At 48.5% G+C, this 26,862-nt stretch overlaps 1 protein-coding gene across 1 annotated transcript in view; it reads right to left on the bottom strand.

The window, feature by feature from the left end:
• The window catches only part of WNK4 (WNK lysine deficient protein kinase 4), a 666,323-nt gene extending 639,901 nt beyond the window's left edge, over positions 1 to 26,422 (bottom strand). The window contains exon 1 of the mRNA XM_069634171.1: positions 24,189 to 26,422. Coding sequence (XP_069490272.1) covers positions 24,189 to 24,830 — 642 coding nt within the window. The 5' untranslated portion in view covers positions 24,831 to 26,422. The remainder of the gene's footprint in view (positions 1 to 24,188) is intronic.
• Positions 26,423 to 26,862: the final 440 nt, after the last annotated feature.

Genomic DNA, 26,862 nt, shown 5'->3' with positions numbered 1-26,862 from the left:
ATGTCTGTAATGTCTGTGAGTGTCGCCAGGCCAGAGGCCCTGGCCCTCAGGCAGAACCATGGCTCAGGGATGGCGTCAGGATGTCTCAAGTTTTTTGGTTGAAATGGATTAAGGCCCTGCGGGGGCCCGAGGAGCCGTCCGATGTTGGCAGTCTTATGATACAGAAAGTGAACATCACTTTGACATTGCAGGCTGCCTATGCTGGCACTCGCGGACACATTACGGGTGGCCTATGCTGGCACTCGTGGGCACATTACGGGTGGCCTATGCTGGCACTCGTGGGCCCGCCACCGCCCTCTTGCAGTATCACGTAAGGTTCTTCTCACCTTCATTCCTTTTGTGACAGACTGTTTTAGTAGTACCCAAGGGGGGGGGGTTGACAAAATGTGATGCAAATTGTGTATTTTAAAGAATATAGATTCAGTAACACTGGTCAACACTACTACCCGCAGGGTGAAGTAACATCACATTGGCCTATTTGGGCCAAATAAGTGGCTCACTTTGACCCAAAAAACTGCCCACTCTAGGATTGTGTGTTGGTTCGGCTTTGCCCTACAGGCCAGTCCGAGCCCGTGCTCTAGGAAAATCTGCAGCTACTAAACACCTTCCTGCATTCTTTTGACTCCATTATAATTTAAGCACCCTTCGGGTGCATCTCAGCTCCAAATCAAGGAGGAGGCCATTATAATGTTCAAATTGGCCCCCACCAGCACCTACACCGCTTTAGCTGGCCCTGCTCACGCCCCTTTCTTTATGTACCCCGCCGGGACCCCCTCTACTTCTATTCTCTGTCTGTATAACGGGAGGATGGAATACGAGGAGGCCCCGCGAAGCAGAAGCGGATGCTTGGGAGCAAAGAGGCTGCACGCAGGGGGTGCACTACTGTCCTCCACTTCCGGTACCAGCTACGGGAACTCCGGGTGCTCCCCAGCCTAGGAGCGGGGGCGGCAGCCCAATGCGAATAACCAATGGCCAACAAAAAAAAGACAGCAAGAGTGGGTAATGGGTTCTCACAGTTGCTGCAAAATATCCACTTATAACGTATGCATGTACCGGGTAGATTCCATGTTTCAATGCTGGCTGGGCAACTCCAGCTTTTGTCATTCAAAGTCATTACAATGAGCTCAACTCCGTTGGTTTGTCAATAACACGAGTTATTTCAGCTCTTCGCACATTATACAAGTACAGCAAACAAAGACATTAGGGGTCTGTTGGAACGTGTATTGGTCTAAATTTGTTTTAGTTAAAAAAAAAAACTGTTTAACCTATAAAATACACCACATTGATGACTTTTCAAAGCACCTAACCCCTGAGTGACAATCCTTACAAATCAGAAAGGTGAGTGAAAACAGTATCTGGGAACGGCACACGTGTGCCCAGAAGGGCTTCTTCGAGGCGCTATTAAGTAGTGACATCAAAGTCGTCCGAACCTTACTTTAAAACAGCCTCCTTCCTTTCCCTCTCCAGGTAACTCCTCCCCCTAGCACACGCAGGTCGTTATTGACCTCTCCTCAGCTAATCAGAATGCTCAGAACACAGTCAATCACAACGAGTACTGACTGCGTCACCAGCATTCTAGCTCGAGAAGGAGACATAGAACCAACTGGAAGCGTGCATTTACTCTCCTTCCTACAGAGGAACGTTCACGTTTACCGTACACGGCCGCATGCCCACGCTAAAACTCTTCCAATTCAGACGTGCAATTAAAATGCTTGCATTATATGAACACAGGTGTTATTGACCTATTACAAAGTAAAACCACATTTAATTTACTACCCTCAAGTATTCACTTGACTCTATTAAATCAACCTTTTTTTACTTCATCCCCACTAGAATACCTAGCCAATGTGCGTAAACATGCTGTTCAACTGTAACCATAGTATCAGCACAACACACGCATGCTCTTCTGTGAACTGTCTATATAAGATTTACATTCAGGTATGTTATTGTTACTGTTCCGCGTGAAGCACTCTGTAACAGTGCCACAATGCCCCAGGGCCGCTGTGCGCTATACAAATGCAAATAAATACAAAATAAAAAACTGCAAGACTTATATTGCTATTTCCACTATGTGCTAACAGCCCTGTGGCCCTCCGCAGGGGTCATTATCCCTCGCGATAATGACCCTTCCAAACTTATGGCCCTCGGCCATGGCTCAGGCCATAAATTGGGGGTAGGTTATTTTCCTGCGGTAATGACACTTGTCCCACCCACCCCCAACAGGTTCCGACTGGGGCATAAAATGATCTCGCTGCCTATACGCCCAGATGCCTTAGGGTTAGGTGTGCAATACAAATGTAATAATAAATAAATAAATAAATGCTAGCACTCTTTGGGCCCGCCACCTCTCACCTTGCTTTCTTTTTACACCACTTTCCCCGATATGAACACCCTACTGTCAAAGAGCAATTGAAACCTTTTCAGCAGACATTTAGTGTTTCAGCTCCCCACTGGCTGCCTGTCCTGGCAGGGTCGGACTGGGGCATAAAATTGTCTGGAGCACCAATGAAAAAGTGGCCCACAGTTGCAAATGGCAATTCATTCCTTCTGTGACAGACTGCTCTAGTAGTACATAAAGGGGAGGTTTTTGATCAAATGTGATGCAAATTGTGCCTTTTAAAGAATATGAATTCAGTAACACTAGTGAAAACTGCTAGTCGCATGGTGAAGTAATTTATTAAACTGGCCCACTTGGGCCAAAAAAGTGGTCCAATTTGACCCAAAAAAAATGTCCCGCACTAGCATTTTGCGTTTTTGGTTCGCGCATTGCCGTATTGCCTTATAGGCCAGTCCGAGCCTGGCTCCAGAGGTCCACAAGGCTATACAAAAGAATTTACCAACGCCTTCTTTCAGTTCTCTTACTTCGAAAAAGCTCTGCATTCCTCTGCTTTCCTTCCCTTCGAACAGAGTCCCCCTGAGGGTCTGCCTAACGAGATTCCCTTGCTGCTCAGTCTTTCTTCCTGCACTCAGACACATCAAGCCCTACTCATTGGGTGTCTGGTTCCCTTGCTGCTTAGTCTTTCTTCTTGCACTCAGACACATCAAGCCCCACTCATTGGGTGTCTGGTTCCCTTGCTGCTTAGTCTTTCTTCTTGCACTCAGACACATCAAGCCCCACTCATTGGGTGTCTGGTTCCCTTGCTGCTTAGTCTTTCTTTTTGCACTCAGACACATCAAGCCCCACTCATTGGGTGTCTGGTTCCCTTGCTGCTCAGTCTTTCTTCTTGCACTCAGACACATCAAGCCCCACTCATTGGGTGTCTGGTTCCCTTGCTGCTCAGTCTTTCTTCCTGCACTCAGACACATCAAGCCCTACTCATTGGGTGTCTGGTTCCCTTGCTGCTTAGTCTTTCTTCTTGCACTCAGACACATCAAGCCCCACTCATTGGGTGTCTGGTTCCCTTGCTGCTTAGTCTTTCTTTTTGCACTCAGACACATCAAGCCCCACTCATTGGGTGTCTGGTTCCCTTGCTGCTCAGTCTTTCTTCTTGCACTCAGACACATCAAGCCCCACTCATTGGGTGTCTGGTTCCCTTGCTGCTCAGTCTTTCTTCCTGCACTCAGACACATCAAGCCCTACTCATTGGGTGTCTGGTTCCCTTGCTGCTTAGTCTTTCTTTTTGCACTCAGACACATCAAGCCCCACTCATTGGGTGTCTGGTTCCCTTGCTGCTCAGTCTTTCTTCTTGCACTCAGACACATCAAGCCCCACTCATTGGGTGTCTGGTTCCCTTGCTGCTCAGTCTTTCTTCTTGCACTCAGACACATCAAGCCCCACTCAATGGGTGTCTGGGTCACTATTCCGTTTTCTAGCCTCATTCACTTTAGTTCAATTCATTTGCACGGCGGAGTGCAGATGTGTAGGGTAACCGGCGGCGTACACGCATGTAAATTGCCTTTGCGCACCGCTGTGCAAATGGATTAAACGCTCCCTGCCATGACAGGCAGCGTTTACAATGGATGCATAGTGATCCCTAGCATTTCGCCAGCATGAAAATGCCCACTGGCGCATATACTGGGGCGTTTGGTTGGTGAATTCAGAATGGAGGTGGCAGAATTGCAAGTTGCGTTCTGCCCCTCCTCTCCGCCATACAACTAGACAAAAGTGGGGCGTGACTTTAATGTTAGAAGTAAGTGCCTTATTCAGGGTCTAACGCCTTTCCGTACGTTATGCCCCTCACCAAAATGAGCCCCGGAAAGATTTGGGGATCCGATGGCCCTGTTGGAATTGCACCTCGTGACTGCAGGTTACACACAGATGTCGAGAGAAGGGCTTAATTGAATGAGCTATTTTTACCCGCAATAATAGATTCTCACATCTGGCAATCATCTTCTGTAAAAACACAAACATTTGGCCCAAACCCTCTGATGTTTCACTCCTGTGGACTGTCAAAGACAGTGACCTTTGCAAAGAGAAAAAAATCCAGTTGTGAGCAAGTAATGGATCAGGGGTCAGGACTAGCCAGGTGTTAGCAGTCGAGCAAGTTGCAGAGAGTCTGAAGAGGGCCTGCGGCTTCATTCAAGGTCACAGGTCTGCTATTTGTCATCCCAGCCTCTGTGAAAGGTGAACTCACCTGCCTCTAAGCAAAAAAGGCAAACTGCACCTGAACACGATTGCATCACAAAGGCTAAGAAATACCCGGTGACTGTAGTGATATCTTTAAACATGCCCAATGGGGGCCTGCTATTCTGGATACTACCAAACATGAGCACGGCCATTTTCCTTACATAGCAGGTAAATAGTGCCTCGAACTAGGGAGCGTGTGTGCGCTGTATAAATGCAAAAATAAATAAACTAGGGTACATGTTGTGTTTAGAAAGGCTGTCTTTTGTTGTTGGAACCGTGTGTGATTTATAAATACTGTGTAAAGGTTACAGTGTTTTAATCAAATGCAATAAAAAATATATATAAATTAACCGTCAGAAGCCGGTAATACAACTTTTTACTGACACAGTGCAATTTTTGCACCAGTGCAAAATAACTGCACCTACAGCAATATGTATGGTTTGGATGCATTCTTTGCACTGGTGCAAAATCTGCACTCTGCTGCACCAAAGATTCCGTAAGGGGGGTTACACGTGCAATTCCTCAGAGTGGAGGGTGAGCCTCTGAGATGTAATCAGGTCTTGGGTGAGCTTTCCTGACATCCGAACTAGAGGGTTCTATTGTAACCAGAAAGCAAGGAAGGCACACATCCCCTGCCAGCCTGGCATGGGGCAATCAGAGAGGATTGGGATCCTAGCGACTAGCCATGAGGTGCCAACCAAAAAGATTACCAGGTTGCTGCGACCTATCACTCCAGAGCTCTCAAGTCTCCCCGTGCTCTGAAACACGTGTGTATGAGTGCGATACAAATGTCATGTCAGGGCTGAGGAGGGCATCCGGTCCACTTTTTTTTAAATATATGATATTATTTACATAAAACAAGTTGGCAGGCGAATGCATTCAATTATACAGTACTGATCCCCCAAAGTACAAATCCCTTCTCCGCCCCCCCCCTCCCGCCCGCCCCCAAAGCAATCTTCATTCTCATGCACAAATGCCAATGGCCACAATAACCTCTGGAGGAATCGCGAGCCAATCTCTTCACACCTGTGAATGTGCCCTTCTCCTGCAGAGTGCCCTCTCTTCCAGTCATATGCAGGGCGCTTCTGGCCCCCACTCCGCCTTCTTTGGGGCTTTACCCTCTTCCATCCCCCTAATATCCATTTGTTTTGCTGTCATGGGCGCTCTAAATACCCACCATTTCCCGTGCCTCTTTTTGTGAGTTCCGCCTCTAGAATCAGCAGAATCAGTGTTTCGAAGGTATAATCTAGGCCGGTCCTTAGAATGGTGTTGCTTGTTTCTGTAACTTCCTTCCTAAAATGAGAGAGTTGGCAACATCCATCGGTCATGTGTTCGTTCCAGTGTGTGTTTGCAGCCCCCAACATACAACGGAATGGCTCGTTCCTCTTGCAGCCGTTCCACCTGGAGTCCAAAACACTGTTTAGTAGCTTCACCTGCCTCGCTCAGTCTCCTTTGCCATCTGGCACGTGTCGTTTCCCTTTTCTGATTCTAAAACCAGGACTACAAGACCCAGAAGGCAAAGGAAAACCAAGCTAGGAACCCCTTCTCACACATGGACTGGGCAAACTTGAGAGCACTTAGAAACACCCCCCCCATTCCTTGATTCTTGATTCCTGAAGTTCTTGGCTTTGGGGATTACGTCAGATGCGTGGCCATCTGATGGGCGACTCTTCTCTGGAGCTTGATCGGGGTAAATACTGGGGCGCGCATGGAGATGCGCGCGAGTGGAGCCCTTGTCATGCAAGCTGACCAGTGCCAGCTGTGGGCCTACTGGTCTCTGTCGTCTGAATGCGAGTTTTTGCCGCAATGCATTTCGTCGAAGAAGAATTTGTTGCGTTTTTTACAATGGTTTTTGCCACATACATATATGTGCGGTGTGGGTTTATGAAAATAATCAATGTATGAGCCTTAAGAGTGGGGGTGCCGGCAATCCCCCCCCCCATACATGCGGGGAAAAACAACCTCTCCAAAAAAAATTAGATGAACTCTCCTTCAAGGAAATGTATTTGAGCAAATCCCCCTAAACCCTCTGTCCTGCAAGATTGCGTCCACGTTTGATGGTGTCATAGGCCTACAAAAGCAAGTTTTTTTTCCAATTATTTAATTAACAGATTCAACCTTTGCAATAAAAATACAATCAATTTCTACATTATAACAAACACATTCATATCTAAAATTGACCAAAGTTATTTCATCGCTATACATTGTGATAATATTAAAAATCCAATAAGAACAGTGTAAACACATTCTTATATAAAGTGCAACAGTGTACATTCATCAGAATACAATATAATAAAAACACAGAACCTCATTCCAATACAAACAAAGAGTTTTAAAATTCCTACACCAGAACATATATACGCAAAAACAAGTTTCGGGGTTTCCATTCCGAGAAGCTGAGCGAGAGACAAACAGCTCAGGCAATACCTGGCTTGGGGTTCAAGCCCTAATCATTCTCATTGGCCTTTTATTTTCTTCACGTGGGACCAGAGCAAAATTATTCTCTCATCTCATCTCATCTCAAACAGAGAAACGGTCATGTTTATCAAATGAATGCAGCCTTGAGAAAGCTCCCCGGGTGCGAAACATGTGTTGGTTGAGAATAGAACCATGTAAAAAGCTTTCATGAAATTGACATTTCATGAAATTGACATTAAACGAGAAATTGAAAAGCAATTCTGAGTCAATGAAGGAATAAAGTATAGTAAATCGAAAAGAATGATTTGTTACCAAGGCATGGACTCACTTCAGTAATTCATATACACTCCAGTCTGCTGGTCCTTGGAGTTATAACCCGGAAGTTATGTCACAGAAGCAACGGCCAGGGTCTTGTCATGAGTAGCACCTTCAGACAGGCCCTCTTTTGGACAATGCATGCTGACATTTGTATGCCATTATTTTCAATGGGAGTTATACAAATACATGTACCAGCATGCAATGTGCAAAAAACAGGACTACCTGAAATCACAACGCACGACATGGGGTCCCTTGACAGGTATGGTGGTGTCACACAGTGTTAAGCTGGTAAGATAGCACAGCGGGTTGAGCGCTCGCTGCTGCAGGTCGCAGGTTCGAATCCCGGCAAGGCCAACTCAGCCTTTCATCCTTCTGAGGTCGATACATGAGTATCAATTTCGGGCAGGTCATATTGTACGTAAATATGTGCTCTGTAAAGCGCTTTGAATAGAGGCGCTATATAAATAACGCATCGTTATCATGAACTGACTGCCGTGAGAAGGGACCTGGCAATAATGATGTGAAATGAGAGGCGCCTCGTGGAGCTCCCACACGAGAACATGCCCTGCAGTGATGTCGCGCGCAAGGGAACTGACAATAGCAATAGTGCATAGAGAAAGCTGGAATCAGTGCTCTGTGGGAGAAGAGCAAGGACAATACAGGTGTGTAGCAAAAGCGATAATTTGCCAATCAGCAAATGTGTTAGAAAGTTCAAATCAACAGAAACAAATCAGCAAACCCAGATTCTATGGAAAGCAACAAGGTGTACGTACACAAGGCTGTCCACACACACATACGCTCTGCAAACAAAATCACACTGTTTGCTAACTGGGAATGCCAATGGTGGCATCAAATCTCAAGTTGGAAGCTCCACATTAGTCCCCTGAAAGTGCAGCTCTGGAAGGTCCTCATCAAGGCACTGTCGATGCGCCCATGGTTGCTAATGAGAGCACCCCTGTTTCCCAAGGCGTAACTGCGCTCATTCCTTTCGTGTGGGAGCTTTGTACAGTGCCGCATGCAGCCGCCAGCCGCTTCAGAGCGCTAATGCTGGGCGCACTGCGGTCCTGACTATTGGTCCTGCATCTGGTAGATGATGTACACAATGCTTGGAAGCTCACTTTTTGGGGTGCATGGCAGAGTTGCGAGTGTAAACGCCGAAGTGCACCCTCTCTACCAAGCAATTGAAGACACATCCCAGACAACGACTTTTAGCCTGAAAGGGAGACGAGGAGCTAAGAAATAGACGAAGGACTTGTGGCGGGGCAATATGGTTCGATGCTACTTGTAGCCAGTGACTGCCAGAGACGGCTCCCACCTGCCAAGATATCCGGGGAAGCTAAATGCGTAGAGGTAGCAGGCCGGCTGCTGGCTGCGGGGAGGAAACCGGATGTCCTCAGCTGGCTGAGTGCACTGGGTATTTCATTTAAAAGCCTCCCGTCCCCAGCAGATCGTCTCTCCTCAGGAAACGGCCTGGACAGTGGCGTCAGACCTCCTTGAGCCATAACATCATGCCTTAATCTAGTGCTTCACGCCCAATTCTTCAGACTTCTAAGCGCTGTAATAATAGGTATTATTATTGCACAATTTAGTGATATTTAAATTATTGACCTCAGAAGCTAGAAGGCTGGAGTCAGTGGTTCAAGTGGCGTTCAAATTCGAGCCGGAGCTCTTGGGGGGCCTGGCCTGGCAGGGGGTCGCTGCCGCAATTATGAGGCAGCAATTACCTTAGCTGAATGCTGCCTGGTAGGCTCTGCCCCCAGCAAAGCCCAGGGACGGTTTTGCAAAAGGGTCACGGCCGTGGCCGAGCAGGCAGTAGACAGGTAAAGTAACTGTTGCCTCATCTTTTAATTGCGGTGCTGACCCATACTTTATTTTAAAAAGCCTCTGCTTTTCATTGCCATCATTATCATAAGGGTATTCATTGAGCGTGGACCGAGCTTCGAGAAGCAGCCGAGCACTTTACAGAGGAATACACCAGTACAGATGCATAGGGGAGCGCTTTACCGAGGTGTACAACAGATCAGATATACAGCGGGGGTAGGATACAGAGGGGTCAGAGGAGGGGTAAAGCTGTACCGGGAGGCGGGGAGGAGAGGATCATCACCCTTGCATCGCTAGTGAAAGGAGTGTCTGGCAGGGGGTTGGTGCGGCGACACAATGAGAAGGAAAGGCTTTTTTTCTAAAGCCTGAAGCTCTCGCTTGCACGTGAGAGCTTCAGGCTTTAGAAAAAAAAAGATTTGGCTTCTATGAGCCTGGAGTGCGGTGGTTACCTGGGGACCTTAGAGAGCCCCGTCAGGGCCTCGCCTCGGGCACACATTTCTGAGCCTTCCGGGGTTCTGTCCCTGCTAGACACGGCACACTTAAAGCCCTGGGTGTGGTTGCCCCGGACCTGGGACACCTCGTCACATTGGCCATTTTGCTGCATTTTTTGTGGCATTTTGTTCTGGAGCAAGGCCCCCAAACTCCCTTCCCCCCGAAAAGTGCCAGTACCAATGAATAAAAATGTCACCACAGACTGATGAAGAAGTGTCGGTACTGTCCTAATATAAGTAAAGTAGTGCTCACACTATCTCTTTAAAAGTAAACCACAGCTGTCCTACGCAGAAGTGCAGAAAGCGTCCCTTTAAAAGTGCTGCAGCTCTGTCTCATGAAATGTATTGGGCCCTGCTCAGAAGTGCCCATATGTTCCGGAGAGAAGTGCTGGCAGGGGCACGCTGACATTTTAGCACTCATGCTGAGAAGTGCCAGTACTACTAAGATAAAAAGCAAAGTATCGGGGGTGGTGTGGGGCCAATGAAGTGCGTGTACCTTGAATAACAGACAAACAGGTATGTATGTCTGTATTGGGTTTAATAAAGTCGAAACCTATCCACAGCTTTCAAGTTTCCCAGTTCCATGCACGACACCTGAGCCAGTCCTGGTTTTTCCCATTGCATGCTGGGACTTGTAGATCCATGGGGTGAAAAAGGGGATGAACTAAAAAAAAGGCAACATTTTCGGGGGTCGCAGTGAAGTGGTCGCAGAAATCACTTAGATCCGACACGGGTTACCCTCAGAGACGGAAGTCCGCTACTTTGCAAACCGGAAGTGACACAGGTCACCCGAGGACAATAAATATTGTTGCAAGCCTGGGAAATCAAAAGGGCTACCTTAAAAGGTGCTGTAGGACATTGTGCTAAAGGAGACCGGACCGCCCCCCAATTTGTTTGCTTGACTCCAATAAATGTGATCTTTGTTTTCAAAAAGCATATAGTGCCTCTGTCGTTATTACTGGAAAAAGTAACCATTGCCACTGTGTCGAGAAAAGGGAGGGGGGGGCAAAGTAGGGGATGGCCCCGCTATGGGGAAAATCAGGACTGGCTCAAGGGGTCACGCATGGAACTGGGAAACCTGCCAGCTACCCGCATCTGGAAGCAACTGAATGCCCTATAACAGGGCAGACTCATATGGGCACAAGTAGAAGGAGAGATTGTTAAGGGCACAGTAAGAAGGGTCTGGAAGGAGGGGATACAGGTGCCCAGTGCCCGCCCACTTACAGTCCTGACTGCGCACCAGTAAAGTCCATTTGCCCACCTGCGCTACGGCCAGTGCCAGGGAGCTTGGTGGCTCTCTCAGGCCCACCCCTCCCCCCTCTGTCTGCCCCCAGGCCCAAGCTGCGAACGGCGCCTCCTTCCAGTGCCCTTGGTGTGCATGTCTTTAAACAGCCTCTGCAGGAGGGGGAGGGGGTCTTAGGCAGGCGCCTCTGCAAGAGAGGACATGCGTTTTTAAACACAGGGCGGCCATAACTTGATAAAAAAGACAAACCCTTGAGAAAACACTAATCCCGACAAATGGAATGATTTCAAAAAGCCATTTTGTTTCTAGAGACAGAGCCTGGGATTCAGCACGGCAGGGCCATTGTGTGCTGTGCAAATCCCAAACACACACGCGTCTTAAATTAGACCAGCAGAGAGAGACACGGGGTGCAGCGAGAACGCTCGGCGTTACGAAATGAAGGCCCAGTCCTGAGGGGGAAACGGGTTGCCCTGGGGTTAACCTGCTGCTTCAGGGCAGGCGACAGTATTTCCTGGGGGTGCAATATTCCATTCACGTCACGTGTATCTAAATACAAACAAAAACAAGTCGGCGTCCACCAGAGATCACAAGTCACAGGAGCCACGGGAGGTTAGAAAGCTTTAGACATCAAGTTCTAACAGAAAAAAAAAATATTCTATGGGCCTCATTACGAGGAAGGAGGTAACCATGACGCTTTTTGTGGCATGGCTACCCCCATTCCGGATTCCCGGAATGGGGAAATACCGGGCCATTCCGACCTTGGAGGGCCCAGTATTTCCCCATTCAGGGAACCTGGACCATCCCCATTCCCATTTGTACCCCCATAGGGCTCAATGGGAAGGGGGAGCATGCTAACAACCGGCCCATTAATGACGGGCCCGTTGTTAGCATGCTGGGCCGCTCGCGGGTCCCGCTAAGGACGTCTGGTAAAACCAGGTGTCCTTAGCGGGTCCCACGAGCGGACCTCGTAATGAGGTTGTAAGGGGTTAACAGGGCCGGCTCCTCTACCGGCTCGTTAACCCCCTACCGCCAGGGTCGTAATGACCCCCTGAGTGTTGCTACGTCCAGCTGTCACGTGATGTAACGTGCGCCATACGTGGCATGGGCCGTACAATAAAAGTCCCCTGCCTTCTCATAGGTGGGGTTCCCACTGCGTAGCGTTGTAAAGCAGACCAAGATGTATTCCTAAACGCGACTTAAAACTTCAACCTGCTGCATTGGAGTAATGAGGCAAAAGCCTCGGCCTCCGAAAGACATAGTGCCCGGGTATCTCTGGCAGCGAGAAAGAGGAATGTAGAGGTGGGGTCCCTGCACCCAGGACACCACTGAGTGTGTCTCATTATTTAGTGCAGCCCAACGTGCTGTGCACTACAACATTTGGCGACAAAGGTGGTGCGCCCACTACCACAGGGCTAGCATCCCTGTCATGCCGCCACCACGGACTGTGCCATGGCACCTAGGCAAGCAGAATGTGCGGTGTGCACAGCATCCCAGTTGAGCAGCCATGTCAGTAGTTCTAGCGGTTACGGCAGTCATTTGGGGTTCACAAGGGGTCGCAAATGTGACCCCTGAGGTCTCCCTTGCACCCATAAAAAAACTTTTTTTTTAAATGCAATGTTCTGGGCTGTGGCCGGCACCATGTGGCTCTTTGCGTCTGCTGTGGCTAGCTTTCTTGTGCAGGCCTCTTAGAAAAAAAAAAAAGAACAGGGGTTCCAGAAGTCTAACACTTTGAACAGGGACACTAAATAAGAAAGAATGGGAATAACAAATAATTTGTCTTTCTAGAATTCTTTACAATAATTGCTAGACTCGTTAAAGGTTTGGCACATTTCAGGGGGTGAGTCACTGATTTAGTCTGTTCTAAAACACCTCAACTCAGCCTTCCATCCTGCTGAGGTTGATAAATGAGTACCAACACAGGTTGGGTGATATTGTAGGTATATTTGTTCTATCTAAAGCGCTTAAGCGTAAGTGCTATATAATAACACATCATTATCATTTGGCCATGGACGTCTGCTTGCATTCAAAGTAATTTGGCAATATGGGCCTATACGCGCTGATCTTAATGATAGATATGGCGATCCATTCTTGTATGAAATGTATATAACATTATAGTGATATTGTAACCATATTTTCGTAGTGTGCTTGGTAACAATGCTATGTGATGCCACTTCCTGTTTTGTTAACGGATGAAAGGTCGTGTTCCATAGCTTCCGTGATATCACTCCGGTGTTGGGGGTCAGGAAGTGACGTCATCAGAGGTCAAGGGTCGTGTTATGTCACTTCCCGCTACCCCAGGCATTTTGATGAAAGGACGTCACTGCAAGTGGTGTTCCTCCAGCTCTGTGGCATGGCCTGCAAGCCGCAGAAATGGAAGCAGCAGGCACAACGAGGTGTGTGGTGTGCACAGTGAGTGATTAGGCAGCCGGTGAGCCATGGCGGGGGAAGTTTCCAGACAAGAGAGTCTATGCTGCCACATCCTCGCTCCTGTCAGAGTGCTCCGAGTGGGGCCACACACGTAAACTCGGGGCATGCTCGCACGGGTGACGAGTGTCCCGCTCTAATATATATATATATATATGAGATATTCACACCCAACACAACAAGGGTAAGGAAAGCTAAAGTTGAATACTGCTCATGCAAATGCCTAGCCTGGGAGAGTGGCATTGAGACATTAGCCAAGTGTCGGCGACTCCGCTCCATCGGGAGGCTCGTGCGGTAGGTGCATAAGGCCCTAGGTAACCATGTCCAGGCCCCGGATTGCCGAAGCTGGTGCTGAACAGGAGAAATATATAGTCTCTTCATCCACCACACAGGGGCAACACACCTCTAGGAATCCAGAGAGGTGAGCGGACACGCAGATGCATTCTACTGTGCATAGCTGGCCAGCCCAGGCCCTGATTTTGATTTCTCAGGAACCCCTGGTGGGTGCTATGGTGTTGGACATCTTCTTTGCTGCTGCTGGTGTGAGGGATTATGACACAAAGTGCCCAATGCCCCTTTTCTACCCTGGCAGTAAAGACCATAAGTTATTCAAGACACTCCTGCAAGGAAATGGATCTTATGCGGGCATGGGAGCCCCGCCGACTATTTGACCCCAATGGTCAATGTGGATTATGGACATTTTCAGCTAAGACAAGCCCAGCAAAACCCGACAGAATCATTAGCTGCCTTCTACACAAGGCTGAGTACATGTGTGCTCACGGATGATATGATATGGCATTTATAACGCGCCTATACACAAGTGTTTCTAGGCGCGACAAGACAAGGAGGGGGAAACAAAGGAAGGACAAAACAACGATCTTACTAGCCCTTGTGTCATTCAGATCGTGCAAGTGCAAAAGAAGGGGACATAAGAGACCAGATAACACGAATGTGTTTTGCCTCACAGTTGAGGAAACACATACCCAAAGAACCAGGTCTGCCTCTTTTAGGAATACTGGAGTTCGGCAGAGTCCAAGAATTGGCGCGCTCAAGAGCAGCTCATTCGGAAGTCGCAAAGGGTCAGAACCTGGAAGGAGCATATGCGATAAAAACAGGTCCCAGAGAGACAGAATGAGGGGTCAACCCAAGACCCAACATCGACAAGACACAACAAAGAATCCGTGTGAACATTGCCGCTGCGAATCATGTGGCAGCGCCAGCTCAACACTCCCTCCTCCCAAGATTGATTAATTGAATGCCATTAAATCCGGTATTAATAACAGCTGTAATCACAGTGCTTAATGGTGGGAGGGAGCTGTCATGAAAAGCTTAATAAGATCACAAATTATTATGATTGACTGTACCAGTGTGACGGCAATGTGTGCTTCAGATGAGTACTTTGCTTGGCTCTTGATGTTGCCGATTGACATGTTCGATCAGGTCTAACAGGTCCAACATCGAAAAGAAAGAGCCCGACAGTTTACAATTACAATGCATATTTCCTGAAAAAATATGTTAAAATATCCACAGGGATGGCTACCTTTGGCTCTCCACATCTTTTGAACTACAACTCCCTTCAACCCCACGCAGTTTAGTGAATGGTAACGGGGTCATGGGAGTGTGACGAATCAACTTCCAGGGAACCAATGGTCGGGGGATGAATATCGGTTTCTAAACCTTCCAATCAGCCCCACACCTCTAGTACACCAGAAAGGATCGAAACGGGTTGGAAATACAAGCAAATTATATACCTCCTTGTCCAATTTTGGTAACGTGGACGGAACGGCAGGCTTATCTCTGCAAGGTCGTGGATCGTTGGTTAGTTGCAACACAGCAAAAGTACAATTATTACCCAATGATAAAAGAGAGTGTCCAGTCAAGGTTATATACAAATATCTAATTTAATATTATTCAACATTCAACAGACAGTTCTAGCAGACTACAAAATGCAACCCACCCTGTAAAGGAAAGCAAAGGACAGTTTCAAGAAGGAAAAGGGATGACCTCTGGATACTGACAGTAGGGTAGTCAGTAAAATAATGAATCGCAATAGTTCAAGAATACTTGGTTTCCGCACAAAGAGAGCAATGGATCGTAAAATGTCACCAGGGTTCTTCAGAGAAGGACCATGGGGCAGAACCACAATGTACCTTGTGCTTGTTGAAGTTCTTGGTGCTCGACAGGACCGAGTCGGTTTCAGGGCGCTTTGCAGCTCCTGCGACATAGTTCCTTACGGGAGACACTGCAGATATCAGGCGGCAGGCAGTTCGGCGAGTGAGGCTGGATGGACGGCTGCAGCATGGCCTACACGGCGGCTCGGGGTCAGGGACTGTTGTCTGGCAGGCAGTTCGGTGAGTGAGGCTGGTTGGCGGGTCTGAAGCACTGGCCAAGGCATCTCAGATGACATTAGTGACTGCGGCATGACAACAGTCAGTGGTGCAGTCAGTTGCAGCTCGAGGGGCTCTACTGGCTCAAAATGTCCTGTAAGGCGGGCGCTGGTTGATGCTTGTCGACACTCTTCCTAGCTTCTTCACTGGGCTTGTGTCGTCCTTTAGGTTGGACGGCCCAAAGCTCAAGGAGTGTTGCGGGCACCGGCTTTGTCCTGGGTTTGGTTCAGAGACTCTCTGGCACTTCCCACCTAGGCAGCTTGCTTGCAGAGCCTAGCAGGGCATGCTGTGTGCTGGCTGGGTAATGGTTCTGCAACTGCTGGAGGGTCCTCTGGATTCGGTATCTCCCACTGTTCCCTGGGAGATGTTTAGGGGTGGGATCTTGCTTCCCTCTTTGGAAATCCTGGCCTTCCTCCACTGGTGGAAGCTGTAAGGCAGACTGTACCTTCAGCCAGTGTCCAAATGAGTCCTTCTTGTTACTCCTTACAAGTCTTCAGATGATCTGCCCAAAAGAGGGGCTCAGCCCTCTTTTAAAGCCAAATGAGTCACAGTGATTGGTGTAGGCTAAGCCTACCTTAATGAACCAATCCTGGGTCCCCACCAACAATCTCCTGTATGCATGAGGTCATAACCAAAGTGCTTTCCAACAGAAAAGGTAAATGGATGAAAGCATATAAAACTAAGTCCCACCCATCTTCCTGCCTGTTGTAGATCAAAGGTTCTCTCTAGTTAATTGTGTTCTCTGTGGTTCCTGATTAAAGTAATAGGTCTCCCTTGAAGCTCTGGCCAAATCAGACTTTTGGTCACCGCCAAAACATATACTCTTCTGAATGAGGTCCCCCTGAGGGGATGACTACTGTAAATAAATAGTCCCAGACATGACAGGTCACTGCCCTTGATACTGAGAAGTGGGAGCTGGCTTCAGGTTGACACAGTGCATATCAAAGATTGTTGGGGTTTCATGTCTTCTTTGTTCACCTCTGCAGCTAGGCTTACACAAAAGGACAGGGCGGATCCATGGAGCCTTTGATAGTTAAATAGGTTGGCAATGGCCGAGGAAGATGTTACCCTCCCCCTTCTGAGATGCCTTGAGGTACTCTTGGCTGTCATATCCCAACTAATATGACATGGGGGACGGCGGCTGTAAGCTGTGTCCACCCAGAGTGCACGGGTCTATGTGTATGTCATGCAGTGAGAATAGGAAAATGTGTGCGGATTAGCCCCACAAATTTTGTGGAGGCTCATCTATCATCAATCAATTTCATTTAAAAAAAATTTTTAAAAGTCCAGGCGAGCGCACACACAACGGGTGGATGGTCGAATTCCTCACAGAGAATCGAACTCCAAAACAACCGTAGAGCGTCAGGTTGCAGACATCTAATTTCAGGTCCATGAGGAGAGATCTCCTGATCCAGTTGCAAATTCCAGCTCCCAATTCACCAATATTCCCGTCGAGATGTTTTTTGCAGAGCTCATGGACTGCTATTGAGAGCATTCCCTTTGATTTCAGTTGCATTTTGGAACTGGTGGATGGTGTCTAGTGGTTTCTACTGGTTTGAGTTGGTGTTTTTATGTAACCAGTAGATTTGCCCTTGTGGTTTTCAGTTGTAACTCGTCAAGGATGAAGCTCTTTTAAGGTCATGGGCACCACTGAAACGAAGACTGCTGTGTGTGGGAGGGGTGGGTAAGGTTTCCCAAATGACCACCAAAATAGTTCTGAGGCCAGCGCCAGGCATTATGGCCAATGTCGTATAGAAGCCACCAGCACTATTTGGAAGACGGCGCATTCAACCGAGCGGGCACAGGGCAAACAACCTTCTCTTGGGCTACTGCATACGTGCCAACATGCCCCCACATCATTCAAGCAGTGCATGAATTGGTGCTGAATTCCCCGGATACTCGATCCTGCACAAATTATCTCAGACAGAATACAGAGAAATCATAATCCCATGCCTGGCCCACCACACAAAGCTGCACCAGCAGTGATCAGCTGTTGCCAAACTTCTGAGTTCGGTAGAGTGCTTCTACAGTAGGCATTTCTTGGTTTTTCATTTAAGCACATTAAGAGCCCGATTTATGGACTGTTTTCCCGGTTCAAAGGTAATTTGCACTGCTGAAAAGAGACTTCGCACTGCCGACAAGTGTAATTAATATTAGATGACTGCAGAAACAACAGTGCGTGGGCAATGGGGAGTGGCTATGGCTTGTCATGTCACTGATGAGGTGCAAATGCCAGTTGATTTACATTGCAATGGCTGCATAATATTGCATGCTGTGGGAAACGCTGACACCAAGCAGGTGATCATAGCATGCCTTTTCTTTAACTCGGAATCTTTCCATCTTGATAGTTCAGTTGAAAACCCAGAGGGGATTTTTTTAGGCTTACGTTACTTTGCATGCTGGGAATTGTAGGCTCCCATTCAGGATGGTGAAAATAATGCCACGAGCATACTCTCCTTGCGTAACATGTTACTGTAACGGTTTATATAGTGTTAGATTCGTTCATGGTATGATTTGTGCACGTTCCAAGTCATCGCTATAAAAATGACATGTTTTAGCCCTTTAAAAAAATATATAATGTTGTCATGCCGATCTCTTGCCTCTTATGATGCCACTACTACCCTGCCTCCATCGCTCAGACCACACAGGAGGTGGCTTCCTAGAGTGCAGTCTTTCCATTTCCTGCACTACAATCAGAAGATGTTCAACCAGTCCTGTTAGGAACTTTGCATTCTGGGATTTGTAGTCTGGGTTTATAATGAGGAAAGCAAAATGACAAGTCCCAGAATGCAGATAAAAATCAGGACCGGGTGAGCAAACCCCAAATGGCAGCGGCCATGTTGGCATGTAGTCTACTGTCTTGACAGGGGGCACCCGTACACCCACTACTATGCAGCCAATTTGTAATCGGTGGTACGGCCCCGTTCACAGAGAAGGCGTAAACGCAGTCAAGGGGCTGAAGTTGTAACTGGGCAGATCGCAAAATACACAGTTATAATCTCAGTCACTGACTAGCAAGCGCATGCAGGCACAACCTGTGCGCAAGCATCCGCGCCTTCCAGACTGCACGTGCCGAGAGGCATGGCGCGAGGCACAGGTGCTGCATCATGGAAAAGCTTGAGGACTAAGTGACCTGAAACAGGCAGGAACCCGGATTTCCATTCCATCAGGTCATGGAAGCATGACAATCACGAGACTCTCCACCCGCCCCTTTTCACGAGCAATAAAGCCCAAGCGCCTAGAGGCGATTCAGCTCACGGAGCATGCTTTCCTAGGTTCATGCCAAACAGCACAGTGGCACCGCAGGTTAGTAATAATTGGTTACGCGTGTTAAAGCCTCTGCCTGGATAGAAATCCCACATCACCACCTGCAAGTGGTTACTGCTAGGTGCAGCTGAGCATATAGGTTTTTAATACTAGACTAGTTATGGCGGTTCTATGTCATTTCATCAACGGGTGTCATTTCGATGGTCCCCCCTCACCCCCCCCCGAGTATTTTTTTACCGAAAAAACTCAGCAAAATTGATTTATTTTTTATTTTTGGGGGTCCCCCCGACCCCCATCCCCCATTTTCTTTACCTATTCCTGACCCCCCTTATATATACTTTTCTCCAACCCCCCCAACCCCCATATATTTCAATTCGTTTTTTTCTGAAAAATGTACTAGGAAAGAAACCCCACCCGCCGATGAAGGAACGCTATACCTTTATATCGAAATTACACCCGCCGATGAAAGAACGCTATACCTTTATATCGAAATTACACCCGCCGATGAAAGAACGCTATACCTTTATATCGAAATTACACCCGCCGATGAAAGAACGCTATACCTTTATATCAAAATTACACCCGCCGATGAAAGAACGCTATACCTTTATATCGAAATTACACCCGCCGATGAAAGAACGCTATACCTTTATATCGAAATTACACCTGCCGATGAAAGAACGCTATAACTTTATGGCGAGTGGAAAAAAAACAGGTACAATAACTACTTGTTAAAACCAAGGCACTAAGTGAAATAGACTCAAGTAGTTCCAAATTGCAACTCAGATGTACTTCAATTTCTCCAATGAATCCCCAAATGGTGCTAAATAAAACCATATCAGCATCTGAATGAAGTGGAATACTCTACTACAGATGTGTTGGAGTACAACTCTCATCCGCCGTAGCCAGCATAGTCAATGGTGAGGAATCATGGGAGTCGTATTTCAAAACATTTGGAGATCCACAGGTTGCAGACCCGTGCTCTAGTGCGCTCAAACGTGTTAATGACATTTCCACCATAGATTTCCAGTGGGTTGGGGTCTGCATTCTGCTTTTTAACAATTTTTCTGACCTATCTGTGCACAGATAGTATTGAACGATCTGCTTAGATATAGCACCGCAACGCAAGGAGTATTAACTCCAGGCTGCTTCGTATGCTTGGATTACATGTTACGTTGCCTACTTCTATAGCAATTTAGAGTGCTTGTCAAGCAGTCCCAAATCACGTCAGATGTAGAGAAGCGTGGACCGATAGAGAAGGCAAAGCTGAGCTGCTTCTAGGAGCTACTTGTGACTCCACAGTGAAGTGGGGCCATACAAACATAGATACGTAATATTAACTGTGTAGGTTTGGGAATGTGTATAAAAGAGAATAAGGGACACACCTAAGAGACATTAAACATATTGGATAATGTAGAATGGACAGCAAGTTATAATGTTCATTTTACCCCAGGGGTGTTGCTAGGGGGGGCTAAGGGGGCTATAGCCCCTGATCTTTTGGTTGTAGCCCCATATAGAATCTCAGGAGCTACAGCCAAAAGACTAGCTAGCCCCCAGTCCCAACAGTTCCGACATCAGCGTAGCCCCGGGTCTTTTCCAGACCTAGCAACTCCCCTGTTTTACCCACAAGTTAGATTTGCTGTGCACGATGTACTAGCTCTGGGTCCGCAGACTTACCTCTGGCCTAAAGGATGATGCCTGATACCCAGGAACTGCTTTTTGTTCCTGGTCAACAAATCCTAATTCCTACCCCTGAAACATAACTTGTTTTACTGTTCGCATGTCTGGAGCTTTGATTTAGTGTCAGGGTGTCTAAAAGCAATGATAGTGTTTGGGCGAGTGTGAGCAGAAAAAGGGTGAGGGAAGGGTAGAATATTATGTTGGCTATGGGAGGAGATAGGGATCGAGGAGGAATCATGTTACGTCGGCTGTCAGAGAAGATGAAGAGGGTGGGCGAATTCATGCTATATTGGTTGCGGGAGGAGATAGGGAGGGAGGCGGCAGCATCTTATGTTGGCTGTACAAGGAGCTAGAGAGAGTGGAGGACGCATGTTATGTTGGCTGTGGGAGGAGACAGTGAGAGGAGGCATGTTATGAGACTGAGGGAGAAGATACTAAGAGAGGGAAAAGCATGTTGTGTTGGCTGTGGGAGGAGATAGGGAGGAAGCATGTTGTGTTGGCTGTGGGAGGAGATAGGGAGGAAGTATGTTGTGTTGGCTGTTGGAGGAGATAGGAAGCATGTTGTGTTGGCTGTGGGAGGAGATAGGGAGGAAGCATGTTATTTTGGCTGTAGCAGGTGGTAGGGAGAGGGGAAGAAGCATGTTATATTGGCTGCAGGAGATGCCACTGAGAGAGGAGGTAGCATGTTTTGGTTGCTGTTGGAGGAGATATGGAGAAAGGAGGAAACATGTTATGTTGGCTGTGGGAGGAGATAGGGAGAGAGGAGGAAGAATGTTATTTTGGCTGTGGGGGAGAAGGGGAGAGAGAAGGAAGGGACAACGCAGCAAGCATGCTAGGTTGGCCAAGGGAGGAGGTAGGAAGGGAGGAACCTGCTCTTAATGTGGCTGTGAACGGGATGGAAGGGGGGTGGGGAAACAATGTTACGATGGGCCTGGGGGAAGATAGTAAGGGAGAAGGAAGCGTGTTATGTTAGGTGTTGGAGCATGAAGAGAAAAGGAAGCATGCTGCTTTAGCTGTGGGAGGGGCCAGGGAGAGAGGAGTAAGCATGTTGTCCTGGATGTGGGAGGAGACAGGGACGGAGGAGGAAGCAAGTTATGTTGGCTGTGGAAGATGAAAAGGAGAGGGGAGGGAGCATGCTATGTTGGCCATGGGTGGAGATAGGGAGAGAGGAGTAAGCATGCTATGTGGCTGTGGGAGGAGTTAGGAGTGGAGGAGGAAGCATTTTATTTGAGCCACTGGAGGAGATAGGGAGGGAGGGGGGAAAAAGGCATACTGACAGTGGGAGGAGATGTGGAGAGAGGAGAAAGCATGTTGTGTTGGCTGTGGGAGCGAAAAATTAAGGGAGGAGGAAGCATATTGTGTTAGTTGTGGGAGTAAAAAAAAACAAGGCAGGAGGAAGAATGTTATGTTGGCTGTGGGAGGGGATATCGAGATAAGAGGGCTGTGGGAGGATTTAAGGAGAGATGAGGAATCATGTTATGTTGGCTATGGGAGGGGATAGGGAGATAAGAGGAACCTGGCTGTGGGAGGGTTTAAGGAGAGAGGAGGAAACATGTTATGTTGACTGTGGGAGGAGATAGGGAGGGAAGAGGAACCATGTTATTTTGGCTGTGGGAGGGGAGAGGGAGAGAGGAGAGAAAGCATGCTGTGTTGGCTGTGGGAGGAAAAAAAACAAGGGAGTAGGAAGCATATTATGTTAGTTGTGTCAGGGAAAAACAAGGCAGGAGGAAGCATGTTATGTTGGCTGTGGGAGGGGATAGGAATATAAGTGCAACATGGCTGTGGGAGGGTTTAAGGAGAGATGAGGAAGCATGTTATGTTGGCTGTGGGAGGGGATATCGGGATAAGAGGAACCTGGCTGTGGGAGGATTTAAGGAGAGAGGAGGAATCATGTTATGTTGGCTATGGGAGGGGATAGGGAGATAAGAGGAACCTGGCTGTGGGAGGGTTTGAGGAGAGAGGAGGAAACATGTTATGTTGGCTGTGGGAGGGGATAGGAATATAAGTGCAACCGGGCTGTGGGAGGGTTTAAGGAGAGAGGAGGAAGCATGTTATGTTGGCTGTGGGAGGGGATAGGGAGATTAGAGGAACCTGGCTGTTGGAGGGTTTAAGGAGAGAGGAGGAAGCATGTTATGTTGACTGTGGGAGGAGAAAGGGAGGGAAGAGGAACCATGTTATTTTGGCTGTGGGAGGGGAGAAGGAGAGAGGAGAGAAAGCATGCTGTGTTGGCTGTGGGAGGAAAAAACAAGGGAGGAGGAAGCATATTATGTTAGTTCTGGGAGGAAAATAACAAGGCAGGAGGAAGCATGTTATGTTGGTTGTGGGAGGGGATAGGGAGATAAGTGGAACCTGGCCGTGGGAGGGTTTAAGGAGAGAGGAGGAAGCATGTAATGTTGGCTGTGGGAAGAGATAGGGAGGGAAGAGGAACCATGTTATTTTGGCTGTGGGGGGGGAGAGGGAGAGAGGAGAAAGCATATTATGCGGGAAACCGGAGGAGATAGAGGAAGGAGGGGAGGAAGAAGGAAACAGCATAATGGTATATTATGTTGGTTGATTGTGTAGTGCTTTCCACCTTGTCACAGCTTTCTCAAGGCACTGAGTCTGCAGAGGAAAGTGGAAGGAGGAAGAGTGGGAGGGAGAAGCAGAAATGATAATGTTGTCATGTTGTTTACTGCTGTCTGAACCTCTCAAAGCGCCAAAGTTGAAGACGGAATGGAGTTGGAGGCGGAATGGAGTGGAAGAAGGGGGCACTGTGCACAGAGGAAAGGAAACAGCATAATGCAATGTTATGTTGGCTGCTGGTTTAGCCCTGCAAACTGTTTCCACCTGCTCGTGGCGTGGAGGAGAAAGAGGAGGGTAGGCGGAGAAATAGGGCGAGCACGAGCATGTGCGAGGGAGACAGAAGTAAACAGGACCATTTTATGTTGGCCGATTGCATAGCGCTTTACGCAGCTGTTACACCTTCACAAGATCCTGAGAGTGCAGAGGAGAGATTTGAACAATCATCAGTAAAAGGACTACAAGGAGGGGGGATTCTAAATAGATATGCTAATGGGGTATCGTCTCAAACAAAGAAGTGGAAAATAACGAGGCTGAAAACACCGCATTTATTTAATCGAATTTTTCGGTAGTTTTGCACATTTTGTCAAAGTAAATAAATGGGGGGTTGAGTTTGGAAATTAATTAAGGTGAGGGGGTAGGGGTTGCTGAGGGGGTCTCCCCCCACATATAATCTCGAAAACAATTGCAGCAAAATGGAAAGAAAAAATCGAAATTCGATTAAAACAAATTCAGCTTTTTCAAGCTCGTTGTTTTATTTTCGGTATTATAACGTAGACCCTGCTAACGGTACACCCTTGATGTAAACATCCACTTTGGGCGAACGAGCAAGTGCTCAGAATGTGGGAAGACATGGAAATGTATTCAGAAAGAGAGGTATGGTTCAAACAATGTGCCAAATTAAGAAACTGGGATTAGAAATCAGCTCTCCCGATACCAAAGTTTTCGGTTTAGCCAGTCGATCAAATCTCCTTTGGTCAAGCCAAGAGGCTAGCAATGATTGAAGGACTCACCTGCAGCTCACACCAGGCCACCTCCACGGTAGTCTCTGTGTCCAGACCCTTGTACACGGTTTTAAAGGACCCTCTCCCGATCTCAATGTTGAACTTCAGGTATCGCCCGTCGGGCGAGGTGGCCACAGCTTTGGTCTCGATCTCCTCATTCTCCTCCTGTTCCCGCTTGCTCTCCACTAGCGCCGATCGAGGGGGTGGCAGGATCGGGGTCTTGGGGCTCTTTTCCTCCTCTGAATCTGAGCTAAGGTCCACAATGTTGGGCAAGGGTGTGGGCAAGGCCACCCCTTCCCATTGCACCTCCGCCCTGGGCAGTGGGGGAACAGGGAGAGGCGAAGTGGAGTGCTGCTCGTCCGCCTCCAACAGGCTGCTAGCGGGGTCTTCCGGTGACCACAGCGGTATTGATCCTGGGGGGTCGTAGCCCAGCAGCTCAAGCTGGGCCGAGCTCCTGCGGTTGAATTGATAGGAGTTCCTCCTGGGCCCTGAGAGACGCCGCTTCCTGAGGGCGGCCATGCTTGGAGACATGCTGCCCGAGGTCTCCTCCAGCTGAAGCACAGGATTGAAGGAGATGCCGCACCCAGCCAGGTCCACCTCAGTCTGCGACATGGCCTGCTGGGCATTAGTTGGCACACTGACCGCGAACATTGTAGCAATCGCTTCTCAACCTAACAGAGCAATTCAGGAACCGATAATCTCTTAATCACCTGGAACATTTCCTAAAAGGAAGGACTTGAAGAAATTCCAATGGGTTCATTTACATGAGGACAGGACACAAGGGCGACCCTTTCTGGGGTCCTTCGAGGCACGTGGTGCTGGATGCCGAGGGTGGACCTCCTCAAGACCACTCACAATTGTAGATCAGTTTCCAGAACCCTAGGTTACCACCATTCATTTTAATTGATTGGCAGAAATCAGGTTCTCCTGCAGACAGTTTCCTGATCCTGTCATTGTCTATGCCCCCCATACGAGGAGCTAATTGAACTTTGGGGGTTTTCTCCCGGTAGTTGTAGTTTATTTCACCAATGTCCACTTCCTGCTATGGCTACGTTTCATAGTAAACACTTTCTGCTGTGGGCTTCAGGCGACCACTTGCTACAATGGCCTGTTTCTCCTCTAGGCATGTGCTGAAATGGCTGCAATATCCATTTTGTGCAGTAACCAGTTTCTCAGTAACCACTTGCTTCAGTAACCAGTTTCGCCTTTTGTTTCACACAAAGGCCGTCTGCTGCAATGGGCACTTTGCCAAGTGTTCAACAGCTGCAATGAGGGCCTGCTGAATGCTGTTTCTCCCTCTCAGCTGCAATGACCTCTTGCCCTGATGACCACTGTGTCCAAAAGTCACCCAATGGCAACTGGTTGCTATTGCCACTTGTTGCAATGACCACCTGCTGCAGTTGTCAATTTCCTAATAGTCACCTGGCCTCAATTTTCACTTGTAGCAAAGTTGGCTCGCAGAAATAGTTAATTGCCCCAATTCCAATTGTCACTGGCTGCAACTATTCCTTGCCCAAAAGTCCACTTGCTGCAATGTTGACTTGTTCAGCTCATTTGACACTCTGCACGTGCTGCAATGTGTCGCTTGCTGCAATGTGTCGCTTGCTGCAATGGTCGTTTGCTGCAATGTCCTTTGGGTGCAACAATCTGTTTTGATCAATCGCTACTTGTTGCACTGGTCACGTGTTGCACTGGTGCTCACATGCTGCAGCTGCGCCTTGTCAGAATAGCCAGTGGGCGCAAATGTCACATGTTGCAAAGGTCACTTGGTGCAGCGATGCCTTCTTCTCCAGTGGTCACCTGCCGAACAAGTTACTTTCTTCACTTGTTGCAATGGCCACTTCCTTGCTGCGGTGGTCCCAATCCTCGAGGTTCTCTTGCTGCAGACGCCCCCCCAGCCCTTAGCCCTTTCTGCTCTCGCGATCCCCTTGTACACGGAGCAGGCAGGGCTGCCAACCTCTCCCGGCCGTGCCCAGCTGGCTCTGCTGCCCAGGAGAAGCTTCTGGTTGCACGCGCTCTCCCAGCTGTCTGAGGAGGCCCGCGCGCTGCCGGATTCAGCCAGGGGTGTATTTACTGGGCGTGTACATATGCACACCGCCTGGCGCTCAGCAGCACGCCCCCTGTGCCGAGAGCACCTCCTATGGGGGGTGGAGGGGTGCCGGAGAAAAGCCCCTCCCCTCCATGTGGGAACGGATTCATGAGAGATTTGCCGCCCCCGGAAACAGGGCTTGCTTCCACAGACAGCCTGCGCTACTAGAGACACAGACCCACCATACCCCCCCGTGTATAGACCCCCCCTCCAATTACGCCACCTAAACATCACGCCCCTCCTTCCATAGGTAGGGCAGCAACGGAGCCCGCCCTCACATGTGTGCAGCAAGTCTGCCCCCTGACTCGACATGGCAGGGGGGAGGAGAGCCTTCAGACCACCCCTGTGTGGAGCACACAGTGACAGCCCTCTTACTCCGCCTGCCGTGGGACCGCCCCCCTCCACGCCCCCTCCCATGTCAAGCATATGGGTACACAGCCAGCCCCCTTTTTCATCCATAGGCAGGATCCGGGAACGCGGCGGCGTCCTTCCAGAGGCGGGGGAAGGAAGAGTGGCCCGTCTGGGATCCAGTCCGCCCCCCCCCCTCCCTACAGCCCCCCTGGCCACCATATGCAGAGCTAAGAGGAACCGGGC

This window comes from Ambystoma mexicanum, chromosome 13 (assembly GCF_040938575.1).
Source record: "Ambystoma mexicanum isolate Mex_15411 chromosome 13, UKY_AmexF1_1, whole genome shotgun sequence".
Classification (NCBI taxonomy): Eukaryota; Metazoa; Chordata; class Amphibia; order Caudata; family Ambystomatidae; genus Ambystoma; species Ambystoma mexicanum.
This window is presented reverse-complemented; position numbering and strand designations above follow the sequence as displayed.